The following is a 13,107-nucleotide window of genomic DNA, read 5'->3' on the forward strand; positions in this document are numbered from 1 at the left end:
GCTGAACAAGTGCCAGAGACAGACCGTTTTTCCAGGCCCCTCCGCAGGCAGGAGGCCGGTGGCCATCGCTCTCACCCACCCATTCACAGACCATGGAATCACGGGATATCCTGCGCTGGAAGGGACCCACAATGATCATCAAACTGGCCAACTCCTGGCCCTGCCCAGCACAACCCCAAGAATCATTCGGAGCGTTCAGAGCGGAATGAAGACAGAACCACGGGTTTTTATGAGGAGGAATCGGTTTATTTCGCAGAATTTGATGAAGCCCTGAATGCAGGGACGCGAACCCCCCCGGCCGGACCCTCCCGCCGGGGCCCGGCCCGACCCTCCCGCCGGGGCCCGGCCCGACCCTCCCGCCGGGGCCCGGCCCAACATGGCGGGCGGCGGTGGCGTCGGCGTCTCCATGGCGACCCGCCCATCGCTGCGGTTGCCATGGCCACGGGGACGCCGCGACCATGGCGGGCGGCTCCGCCCCGGTCACGTGGCCGCTCGATGCGCTCGGCGCGCGGCTCCCCCCGGCGGCGGGACGGACCGACGGACCGGGGCAGGGACCGAGGGATTGTCCGTGCCCACCCAACACCGGCGACATGTCCACCGCCATGAACTTCAGCGCCAAGAGCTTCACGCCGCGGCCGCCGGACAAGGGCGCCTTCCCGCTGGATCACTTCGGTGCGGTACCGCGGCCGGGCGGCCCCGCGCCGGGCCTGCCTCCCCCCGCCCGTGCCGCGGGCCCGGTGGGTATCACGGCCCCGGTGGGTATCACGGCCCCGGTGGGTATCACGGCCCCGGTGGGTGTCACGGCCCCTCGCTGTGTGTTACAGGGGAGTGCAGCGCCTTCAAGGAGCAGTTCATGGAGTGTCTCCGGCACAGCGGCTACGAGAGCGCGGCCTGCCGGCAGCGCGCCATGGCCTACCTGGAGTGCCGCATGGACAGGCGAGTGTGCCCCGACACCGGCCCTGCCCCGTCCCGGGCATCCCGGGGACACGCTGGGGACCTGGCGGCCAGCCCGGTGGTCCCCGGGACGGGGATCCGTTTGCGGGCACGGGAGGGGAAGGCAGCCCGCAGTCACACAGGAGGGTGTCCTTGAAGGTGCCCCGTGTGGCATCAGCATCACTTGGCTCATGTTTCCGTGTTATCCAGCCCGTGCGGTGGGATAACAGCGGCACTCGGACAGCTTCCATCCTGCACAACCGCATTTCTCGATGTGAAGCTTATTTTTTTTCCCAGCTGGTTACAGGTTAAACTTTTAACTTGCACGTGCTTTGTTCACCTCCTGCCTGGCCTTCCTAATCAGCTCTGAGTATGTCTTTAGGACCCCCAACAGGTATTTGTATAACTTAACCATGAATTATCAGAGCCAGTGGTATTTCTTTGTGTATACTAATGCAACTGAGTCTTAATTAATGCTGAGTTCAAAATACATCCTCGTATAATTCAATTATGTAATATATCCCATATAATAGACATATATTCCAGTATATAATACATATTCCAGTATATAATACATATTCCAGTATATAATACATTTTCAAGTATATAATATATTTTCCTATATAATACATCCTAGTATAATTCAGGTATAGTTCAAGCAGAAGTACTTTGGCCTGTTAGCCCCTTAGAAATATGTGTCAAGCAGGCAAGTTAAAAATTTAACTTGTTCCTCAGGTAAAGTGAAAAAAGTGTTGATGTTTGGTTTTCCAGGGATGTTTCCATTCTTGCATTGCTTTGCAATGCTTCCTGAACAAAGGTGAGTCTGGGAACTCTGGGAAGTAAATGAATTTCTCTGTATTTAAGGAAAATAGACTTTCATGGGCTGGTGTCAAGGAGGGCTGCAAATCAAAAACTTTTTTGAAAATCACTCCAGCAAAGGATGGTGGTAATTAAAAGTGGTAATTCACTGTCATAAATGGCACAGGTAGAATTTTAGAAAGGTCTTATGGGGACTGTTAGTTAAAGATAAACCAAGAGTCAGGTCAGTTTCTGAGGAAACTCTTACTCAGTATCCAAAATCAGGAAACAACACATTTAATTGGAAAACCACTGTTAAGGAGAGAAAAAAAATGATCCCAGAATGTTGCTTTCCGAAAACTGAAATTTCTGAGATCTTGCCAAGCAACAATAACTCTCTATAGATGTCTTGGGTTTCTTTAGGGTAAACGATACTAAATGAAGTAAAGAATGCTGCTGTTCTTTTGTTTATAGACTGTGTTCTCTAAAAAGCTTTTTGTTTTCTTCTTTTTAACTTAGGCAGCTTATGGCTAATGAACCACTGGAAAAATTGGGATTTAAAGACCTGATAAATGAGAAATCAGAAGAAAAACCTGAAAAGTTGTGATGAAGACAGACAACTTTGCTCCTCATGTATGGAATGCATAACTCTAAATGTAGTACATATTGTACCTTCTATTCATATTGCAGTAGGAAATGTTTCCTAAAGGAACATTTTTTCCAGAGTTTAATTTTCCTAAAATAAGAGGTTTTTTTAAATGAGCAAAAGTACTGCCTTTGTCTGCTTTGCTCAAGTATTTCTTAACTTCTTTCTTTTAATTTCTCTAGAGGGAAAACAGTTACTGCCTGAAGTGTTCTCCATGTCTCTGTAAGAACAGTGAAGTCTTATTTTAAAAGGACAAAAGCCCCAAACCAAACAACCCTTTATTGTGTAGATCTTGAACTACTGATTAATCTTGTGTGGGCAGTACTAATATGCTCATAGGAGTTGCTTGTTAGGTGGAAATAAAGCTGTTGTGGTACTTGCAAATTGCTTTTCATTAAATACTGGTATTAGTGCCCATCTTTAGGGTGATCTCCTTCTCACCCTGCTATGGAAGACACTTGAGGTGGGTGGGGTTTTTTTCAGTCTTAAAATCTTCCATCCTTGTCAGGAGAGTATTTCTAGTTCCAGACACCAGTCAAGTAGTGATTCTGCTTTTAGTTACCATGCCAGCAGTGTTCACCTAACTTCATTTCATCATTTAACTAGGAATGTTTCATTCTGAATACATTCACTTATCCAAATAGAGCTGCCATATGTTTTGGGGTTTTATTATCTTAATGGTGAAATCAATGTGGAGACAGAAATGGTGTTTATTTGTGCTCTAAGTTACCAAATATACATAATGTGATTGGACAATTTTATTCTTTTAAAATCAAATGTTTTATATTAAAAACCAGGGTAGATCAGGAGTTAGCTGTCTAAGAAATCCAGTGTTTCTTCCAACACATGCAGCTGCAGCCCATACATTGAGAAGGCCATGCAGCAGGTGAGAAATCAGCTCTGAGTGTGTCTTTAAGATCCCTGATATATGTTTGTATAATTTAACCATGAATTACCAAAGCCATTCTCTTGCATGTAGTAATTGCAATTGAGTCTTTCTTAGTTAATGTTGAGTTCAGGCAGAAATAGTTTGGCCCGTTAGCCCCTTAGAAATGTGTTTCAAGCAGGCAATAAATTTGTAAATCCTTCGGATGTATTTTCTACTGTATTTTCTGCCCTGTCACCCCTGTTCTTTTGTTTTTGTTTTTAACCCAGTGACTCATTTGTCTGCCTATCTGGTTCTTGAATGTTAAGCTTTAGGGTCAGGGCCTGCAGACAGTGATACAAACAGTGATCTGTTTGTCAAGGCAATTCTCCAACACTTTCCTCTTTATTTGGTGTCCTCTCTTTGATATATCTCCCCTTCCCTGCTGTCTGCTTTTGCTTCTGCTTCTCTCCACTGTGCATCTGCTCACACTGAGCTCCAGGAAGGGGTGGAAGAACATTTTCTGCTTTTCATATTGATCATTGGAGCTGAGATTTAAATTGTTGCTCAGGTCTAATCTGATGGAACAGAGTGCACACAGCTCAGAGCGGGTTCCTGTTTGAAAAGAACATTCACCTGCTGCTGCATATTTTTATTCTACTTCATTCTACTGTTCAAATTATATCCTTTGGTGAGATTAGTACATTTATAGAAAAGAAAGCAGAGATTGTATTTCTGCACCAGATATTAAAAGACTTTATATTAAACCACTGAACAAGAGCTTTCTTTCAGTGATACCAAGTTAGAATTAAAATAATCTCCAGCATCTGCAGAAGAAAGAAATCAAATTTCATGCTTCTGTGCTCCTTGAATATTATAAGGTGAAGTGAATTCCTGGTAGGTGTGAAAGAACCCACCAGTGGTGGGGGAGTAATCTGGGCTGTTGTCAATGCTAGTTTCATTTTTTGGGTGTTATTCTGCACTGTGGTTTGGCCAAACAGTTCCTTCACGAGTTCAGTCCATGTTTTCCTGAGACATTGATACCAGCTCTGTCCTCTGCAATGTTCTAGAGTAAAAGGGGTAAAGTTTTTGAGGTGTTGAGTGGTTGCCACTCTAAAAGGGACCACGGGGGTGAGAGGTTTGCACCTTTCACCAACCCTAAGATCACATCCTCATCCTGTCCAGATCCATAGGCACCTTTCATTCTGCTTCCCAGCACTGTGAGTCAGCTGCACAGCCCTGTCCCCTCATGCCAGGGCAAGAAAAGAGCTGTGAGTGGAGAGCTGAAAACTTGGGGAATTGGCAGAAGCACATATTTCCTGTAAGGATTAGCTGGAGAAGAGAACATGTTCAGTGGAGCTGTAAGGTAAGCTCAGAGCTGGTGAGGGACATCAGACAGTGAGATCTAATGGAACTGAGATGTGGTGGGGAAAAAAAGCCATTAATCAGTGCCAAACCTGGGTCAAACAGTTTTCCCAGCTTGCTCTACAGGACAAGCCCCTGCGACACCAGAGTCATTGGGGAGAATTCCCAGAATGCTCTTCAATTAACTCCTGCCAACATACAGATCATTAGTTAAAGCCTCTCCATTTAAAACCTCTTTATTTTAGCTTTGCTTGTGGTATCCAGGTGTGTGCTCCTTTAAAATGAAAGCCAAAGGAAAGCTGTAAATTCACAGCCATCTTTCCTGTGCTCATACCAAGGAGAAACCTCTCCAGAAGCCTGTCACCAAGCTGGGAAAAAATCTGTATTCTGGAAACGCTGAGCTGAGGTGTGTGTGCTACAGGGGAGGCAGTTTGTCAGGGGCACTGCTTCCTTCGTGGAGCTGTTTGGAGTTGATGAGCTGCTCTGCTGCGGGAGTGGTCCCACAAAAATGCATTAATCTTCCTGTGAGAAGCCTGCCAGGTGCTGCCTGAGCTGCTGAAAAGCTCCACCTGCTGACGGATCCCGCGAGCTGGAGACAGGCAAATGACTGGGAAATGAGGCTGGGCTGGGATTGATGCACGGACTGCCAGCCTGGATGTGCAGATGTGGAGGGGATAGCCCGAAGCAGGAGGAAGTGTTGACTGTGTCGGAGCGAAGATTTGAGCTGTTACCGCAGCAATAGAATCAATAAGTGAGGGGGCTGTAATTGTCTTTTCCGTAGCTTTCCTTCAGCAGACCCTCATTCCCACCCTAAGGAGGCACTCTGCTGCTTGGGGTCAGTCCCAGGGAGTCCCCGGAGGGCCCTGGAACAGCAGAGCTTTGCTGTTGGCACTGGGGAGAGCCTTGCCCATGCATTCCCCCTTTCTTTGCTCATATTAAAATCCACTCAACCACAAAGAGCTTAACCTTGATCATGGTAGTTATTTACAGAGGGAACATTGCTGCAAGCCAACCCTCGTTATGTCTTCCTGGGAGACCTTGAGCTCTAGGTGTATCTCTCCAAACAACTGCAGTGACCTGCAGAACAAGGAAGAAAGGGTTTAATAAACATTTCCAAAGCTCTGGGTGTGCTCTCACAGAAAATCCTACACAAAGAGAGCCTCCTGTGCTTGCTCTGGAAGTGGGCCATGGTCCAAAGTCCTTTGTGGGAGCACAATGAGCCTGTGCCTCTGTGCTGAGGAGGGATTGTTGCTCCGTCTGCCACCTGGAATGGCGTACCTGGTGTAGCAGAAGGGTTGCATCTGTCAGTACCTGTGAAGTGAATATTTGGGGTTGTGCACAGTTAGAGGCAGGCAGTGGGTGTAGCTGCTGACCTTCACATTTGGCCCTTTTCCAGGGCCTTCTCCCCAGTTTGTCCTACCTGCTTCAAATCCAATGAGTTCCTTGTGCCTGGGCATTACACTTATGTCTAGTAGTCACCCACGTGGTTTCCTTTGGAGACCATGGAGTTGCTGGCCTTTGCTGATGATTAGTTGCCCTTTGGGGCAGCAATCAAAACAGCTTTCCCTTACTGCTGCTTTTGTGGTTTTGGCTTAACCAGCACTAACAGTGAGTGAGGGGTAAGTAGAGTTAAAGCACCTCTTAAATTTCACCTTGTCTCATTCTAAGCAGGCCTGGAAAGCAGAGAGGCAACACTATTTTCACTGAGCCTCTGGAATGAAACATATGTTGTATGAGGCTATGAGAGAAGGAGCAGCCTGCTCCTATACAAAAAGTCTCTTTAGCATCACTTGTTGCTGTAGGCTCTCAAAGTGCCTTGGATGTTCTGGTTCCACTGGAGAGCAGTATTTTTCTACATTTCTCATTCGTAATTCCTGGGATGGGAATGATGCTTCTGCTAGAATGCAGGAGTGTGGTCATTTCTGGTAGCATATTCAGTGACCCCAGAGGACTCAATTGCTTTTGTGCCTGGAGGAGATCCATTCTGGAAGAGATCCTTCTGCTAAATTGGTCATGTTGTGTAGAGCATCAGGTTTCCCACAAAAATCAAAACTCTGCCTCAGATTAATTAAAAACCTATTTGCAAGTGCACATGCAAGGGTCCATTTTCCCTTCCAGAGTATTTCAATGAAAATTGGATGTCTGATTAATCTTATCCTGGTTCCCCCTTTTTTTTTTCTTCCCTTAATGATCCTGCTGCTGTGAATAACTGGCAGTGTTGCATTTTTTTCAGGATGCAGCAGATTTTCTAGCTTGCAGATTTTCTAGCTTACAAATTTCAAGACAAAATGCCTTTCTTCTGGAATGAAGGTGCCATATGGCTCGAAATGCATAATTGATCACTGCTCAAAATAGAAGCTTCATAGAAAGTCACCTAGAAGTCCAATGCATGTGTGCAGGGGACTTAATAGACCTTGATGCATTTTTTTGTTTCCTGAGACTGATGATGATACAGGGACAGGTTTTTATGACTCCTTAGAGGTTCTGATGCTTGTGCTCTCATTATTCCAGGAGATCTTGGGAGTTGCATTAGCAGGTGCATCAATCTTATGCTTGCTGATCCCTGCTGGGCTTGGCTGGATGAAAAACACCCCAGACAAGCCTGGCATTCACCATATAGCCCAACAAAGGCCACAGTTGTATCTGTGAGTGTAAAACAGTTCAGTTGATCGAATCTGGTGGGCTGAATCCAGCCCTTGGTGCCCCATATTTCCCACCTCCAGTGGGATGCCTCCACAAGCAGCCTGTCCCAGCTCCTACACAGGGTGAGGTAGGTTCCTACTGATGTGGGAGGGATGTTGGAGGTCCATCTGGCTGTGTGCCCTGCTTCCTGGTAATGAGCAACACCTTAGACCACCCAGTATTGTGGATGCTTTTCTTTTCTGGTCCTTATGAATTATGGCAAACTCTGATAGGAAGAGTGGTGGGAAGTTGCCTTGAAAAAAGAGAGCAGAGCAGGAAAGAAAGCGAGGAGACTACCCAGAATGATCCAGGCTTTTCAATTCACCTTGATAGGTTTAAAAAGCGGGCAGTGGAGGTGCTTCTGCAGCCCCTTTGGGCAACTGAGTCCTTTGTCTATTTTAGTAACCTTCAAGGAGTTGACAGCTCTGATTTCTGGAGGATTTCTAGTTTTCTCGCTGCTAGCAAGTCCTGCTCAGCAAGAACCTGCTCACACACCCAGTTCTGCTCCTGCTTGCAGAGCTGCTAATCAAGGATAGCACGTGGGAAGGCAGCCACATGGGAGGGGGTGCTCTGCGAGGGAGTCAGGCCCAGTTTTGTTTGCTCAATTTACATTTCTCTGTTATTAAACCATGTTCTGGGTTTCAGCAGGGTTTGTAAGCACTGAATCTCTCCTTAGTGGACAAAGTAGGAGAATGATAGCACTACAGAATCTGGGACACCAGGATAGCCCTGAGGATTTGATGTGATGCTGTGTACTGCAGCCATCTGCTGCCAATCTACCAAGGACCTTTCCCCTCCGGGTTGCACTGGCAGCCCCAGGTAGCATGGCTGGATGGATGGTCCAAAGCATTTCATCACACTGAGGAAGCCAGTTTTGGGGCAGGCAGACTCAAAGGGGAAAAGAAATCCTGCTGCCACTCAGGATTGCAGAGAAGCTGCGGATCAGATCAGTGCTGAGAAAATTGCTGGTAACTCAGGATGCCAAACTAGGCAGGAGCAAAGCCCCCCACTGATAAATGAGCCTTCACAGCCCCATGAACAAGCACCAAGCAGGAAATCCCAGGGGTGTAATGAGGCTGGCTGCTTGCAACTCTGGGATTGCCTCCCTTGGCTTTTGCTCTTTAGTGTCAAGGTGGGAGTTAGGCTGTGCTGTAAACCCCTGGATGTAGCAGGTTGTCTTTAACCCCTCGTTCTCATCACCCATTGCTGTGGCCCAGCCCATAAAGAGCACACACTCCAGGGTGTGCCTGTTGTTTGGCACACCTCTGTGCATGCTCAGAGTGGTTGCTAAGGCAGCATAAGTCTGTCCCCTTTCTCTGTGCCTTCAAATGTCTGTCTGATCTAGAAGTATAGGTGTACTGTGTCCGTGCAGCCCCATCCCAGAGCAGTATCCCTATGGGAGAGCAGAGGCAATGCCAGGGGTCAGGTGTTAACAGTCTGTGTGCACAGACATCAGTGTGAGTGGTACAGGAGAGTGGATTGTGGGCTTCAGTTTAGTTCTCCCCCTCCCCAAACTGTGCTGCAGAGTCTGGTGGGAAAGAGGAACTATCCACTGCCACCTACAATGACACAGCATGGAGGTGAACAACCTGACAGGAGATGCATCCTGAGCTCTGTGTGAGAGATGCTCAGCATGTGCAAGGGCAGCACAGAGATGTTAGAGGAGCCAGGTCACTGCAGGGCTCTGGTGACAGGAGGTGTGTGAGTTCTGGTCAAAGGGACAGAGATACTGAGTTCACTGGCTGGTGAAAAAGAACCAGGTAGGTGAAAAATGAGAGCGTGTCTGGAACATCTACCTCCATCCTTCCAGCGTGCATGGCAGGAGACTTGCAGGTGTGGTGGTGCCAGCCAGAAGGACTCATTTGAACACAGAGATGTCTGGATTGATGGCTTTATTTCAGCTTATTTTAGCAAGTAACAGGCGGGGGGGGTGATGTTTATCACTGAAACTGGAGCTGGCTGTACTTTAGATCACAGCTCTAATCGGTTAGACTGACTTGGACAGTAAATCACTTCAGCAGCACTAATAACACAGAGTGACAGGTGTACTAAACCCTCTATTGCAGCAATAACCTGGTCCTGCTGGTTCTTTCACTCAGGTTAGTGCTTCTGCTGTGGTTTGTTTATTAAAGCTCCTTCACAAAAGTCACCTGGGTGGCTGCTCTGACTCAGCCATTGAAATGGCTGTTCTCCTGCCATTCCCCAACCTGGCTTCGGCTCTTTTTATAGCCTGCTATAAAATTGTTTATTTTTGCACCTGTTTAGAAAGGCTTTTTGGCCACAGGGGTCTCATGATGTTGTTTTCATGGCTTCTGGAGCAGGGCTGCTCTGTTGTTGCTAGAAATAATTGCTGTTAATTAATTCTTTGCTGATTTTTCTTTGGCAAAGCATACTGAAATAAGCAGAGAAGTGAGCAGCATGCTCTGTGTCTTGATGTTGTGGGAGCTTTTAGGAGGCATGCAGTGACATCCAAACAATCCCATCAGCAGCCAGAGGAAGAGTAGGACACAGTCCTCAACTTTCTGTGGACAAAGTTAATTGGGGGGAGGCTGAATTACCATCTCCAGCTGTTTGGCAGCTTCCTTCAGGCCATAATTTTTAATCTCTTTCTAGAGAAAAACCACAGCCTTGTTTCCATCTAATGCTTTATTCAAATCACAGTTGAGCAATGTTACAGAAAATTATGTGGTCTCAGCTCTCTGAGCTGGACCAGCAGCTGAAGGCAGCAGCCTATGACAAGAGACTGACTGCTGGTTCCAATAACTGCACCATTTTCTTTTCTGTGCCCTTTTAAAATGGTTTGTTCTTTTGTGTTCTGAGGGACTTTCAGACCAGAAGTGAAGTGCTGGGCTTCAGCCCCTCTGACCTGTGGTCATGCCTGTATCATCTCCATCATTCTCTTTGCACTGGGCTCCTGGCAGGATCAGCCACTGCTTCCCAGGAACCCAGAGCTGGCAGCAGCTGGCTGGGCCACTTCTGTCACCCCCCTGGAATGGGACATCATGGAGCCCTCTCTCTTGCTTGAATGTCTCCAAGCTGTTCCTGGAAGAATGAGCCATTTGAGCCAGGAAGAGATTAAATTATTGGAATTGAGCAAAAGCAATTTCCATGGTAAGTGCTTGCCCTGTGGTTGGCACATCGAACCTGTCCTGCTGTGCCTCTGACTCAGACTGAGTTGATGACGTCCTGCTCTGAATAATCACTTTGACTTTTCTTGGAGGAGCTCATACCCTGACATATGAGTGTCTTCACACATATGTTGGCTTTCTCCATACTGAGATTCCACAGACCTAAATCTTTTAATTAGGATAAGTGGGGAATAATGCTCAAAGCAGTGGTCTACCAGTTTATAGTTGAATTATTGATTTCACTGGCCTAATTTCATCTTCTCTGAGAGCATTAGGCCATAGAAATCAGCACAGCTCCAGACAGGTGCCTCATAGCTGCCATGGAGTCAATTCCCTCAGTTGCCCCCTCCATGTCATCTTTTACATCATATGAAATGGGTTTGGTACAACAGCAACATGACTGTTACAGAGCTGGTTTTCCTGTGTTGACATTTCCTCGTATGCTGTGGAGCAGACATACGAATATCCAACATCTGCAAGCTATCAATTACCCCCTTACTCTCTCTCTCTCAGAGGTCTCTTGGCTCCCAACAACACTGTCTGAGCAATTAAGCAGCCCCTGCAACCACATACCAACTCCCAAAGCAGCCCATTGCTGCAGTGAGCTGGCCAGAGGCAGGCAGAATGGAAGCTGAAAGGATATCCTGAGCACGTGATGGGCTGGTGATTGGAGAACTTTCCTTTTTGTTGGCAGTGTGGCTGTGAGAGATCAATGATCAGCTCTAGGGTGTTGCAGAAACCTAAAACAAAGGTGTTTAAAGAAATCAGCAGAGATTTTACTCTGAACCTCCTTCTTGTCCTCATTCTCCCCGTTTCTGCTGCCTTACAGAGGATCTCTGTGCGCATGATGTTACCTGCACGACTATTAAATCACCGGAGCAAAGGACTCCCCATCTTTCACACTGGTAACACTGGGCTGCAACAGCGTTAACCACTATGCAAATGGAATGAAACCCTGACCTGCAAATCACTCTGCAGTGAGGTACTTTTGGAGCTGCACCACACTTTGTCTGCTCTGAGGGCTGGTGCAGGTGCAGAGCAGCTCTGCAGACACAGGACTTCACTGTTATTTCTGCACCCTCACATCACTTTCTCTTCAATTTGACCAACACATCCTAACCATGCAGATGCAATGAATGTGCATTTCCCTGTTCCACAGAAGAACAATCCCACAGGATCCACACAGCAATTTGCTCAAAATCAGAGAAAGCTGGCATCAGTATTGGATTTTCAGTTCAAGAGTTTTTAATTCCCCTGATCTGAGCCCTCTCCTCTGTGGCATTCCTCCCTCTCAGCTGTCGCCACTCTTGATTTAACTGGATAACCCAGAAAACAAGATATATAATTTTTTAAAGAAAAACCTCTAGGATTTAAGTTTCTTCCTTTTTTTTTTTTTCTTTTTCTTTTTTTGTTTTGAACAGGAAACCAAAACTGCAACGGAAATGAGCTGCTGTAGCCTAGGTGCAGCTGGCCAGTGCTGTAGCTTGTTCACACAAACCTCCAGCTGCAAAAGCTGCCTCCCCTGTGGTGCTGAGGAAGCCTAAAGGATCCAGCCTGGTGTATCTGCTACTCCAGAGTTTTGCTTGAATGCAGTTGCAGTGGCATGAATTATTGATATCTCTGTTCAGGTTTGCTGTTCACGCAGGAATTTGTAATGCCTCCCCACCTTACGCTGTGAACGCGCTCCCGGGTCACATAAAGGGTTGTGTTTAACACCCTTTCACTTGCATGGTTGTGACATTGATTTAGCCATTTCAGGGCTGGGGCTGCAAAATTAACTAAAAAACCAGTGTAAAGAGCTCTTTCCTGACAAAACAAGGCAGTCTCGGGGTAAAAGGAGCTAATGTGGAAGGGCAAGGAGAAGGTATGGTTATGTCCGTCCATTATCAGGGTGTCACCACAAAGATGATGGAAAGGTTTCCTGAAATTTCTGAGCATTCTTTGCCCTGACCTCAGTATCTGGCATTTCCAGAGGCTGCCCTTGCTGCCACTGTGCTTACCACCTCAAGAGATCCCATTAATAACGTCCGTTTCTAAGGCAACAACCTTGTGATTTAGAAAAGACTGAGTTAAAAGTGTGTGTGTTTACAAACAAACACATCTTACACATAAATATGTAAGTATTTACATACATATGTATATAAATTTATATCAGACCTACAAGTCACTTAGCAGTGGAGAGACAGAAAGCTCCTGAATGATGGTGATGTGCTGACAGTGACAACACATCTCCAGAGAGTTTGGCCAGAGACTTTGCAAGAAGTAGGAGCAAATTCATTCAGCATTCCCTGACAGGCCATACCCACAGGCAACTGTGGGGCAAAGCTCAGAGGAGGTGTTGACTCCTGTGGGTAGAGGCAGGAGGGAACAGTCTGACGTGGACAAGGCTCAGCAGCCTCTGGGAACCTCTGACGGGGCAAACTTCGCCCTTTAACCCTTGTGAGACTATAAACTTGAATGCTGTCCCTGCTCTACACCAGGAATCACAATCCTTAGGAGCCAATGTCCCATCAGGAGAGCATCACTGCCTGCCCTGGATCAACACTGGGACAATACCCAACCTCTTAACCTTGGATAAACCAGTAGTAAATTTACAGAGGTACTCTTTTATATGTGAGATTGGTTGAAGCCTTTGATTTTCCACTGAACAAAAGTTTATCTTCGATTCTGGCTCATTAAGTTCCAACTTT

At 46.8% G+C, this 13,107-nt stretch overlaps 1 protein-coding gene across 5 annotated transcripts; it reads left to right on the top strand.

The window, feature by feature from the left end:
- Window positions 1-368: 368 nt before the first annotated feature.
- LOC127469376 (cytochrome c oxidase assembly protein COX19) lies at window positions 369-2,761 on the top strand. Of its 5 annotated transcripts, XR_007903994.1 has the most exons (5): window positions 369-672; window positions 825-936; window positions 1,231-1,327; window positions 1,669-1,750; window positions 2,251-2,761. XR_007903994.1 is itself a non-coding variant. In XM_051783789.1 (4 exons), exons 1-3 carry the CDS (start codon window positions 459-461, stop codon window positions 1,301-1,303), a joined length of 399 nt encoding a protein of 132 aa, XP_051639749.1. In that variant the 5' UTR covers window positions 370-458; the 3' UTR covers window positions 1,304-1,327; window positions 2,251-2,761. The 5 variants fall into 5 exon arrangements, 4 of the variants coding, with proteins under 4 accessions (XP_051639749.1, XP_051639884.1, XP_051639569.1 ...); XM_051783789.1 differs by lacking the exon at window positions 1,669-1,750 and having other exon boundaries at window positions 370-672; XM_051783924.1 differs by lacking the exon at window positions 1,231-1,327 and having other exon boundaries at window positions 372-672; window positions 1,705-1,750.
- The last annotated feature ends 10,346 nt before the right edge of the window (window positions 2,762-13,107 follow it).

Source organism: Manacus candei, unplaced genomic scaffold, assembly GCF_025592945.1.
Source record: "Manacus candei isolate 608988 ecotype Guabito, Panama unplaced genomic scaffold, ASM2559294v1 h1tg000002l, whole genome shotgun sequence".
NCBI classification, from domain to species: Eukaryota; Metazoa; Chordata; class Aves; order Passeriformes; family Pipridae; genus Manacus; species Manacus candei.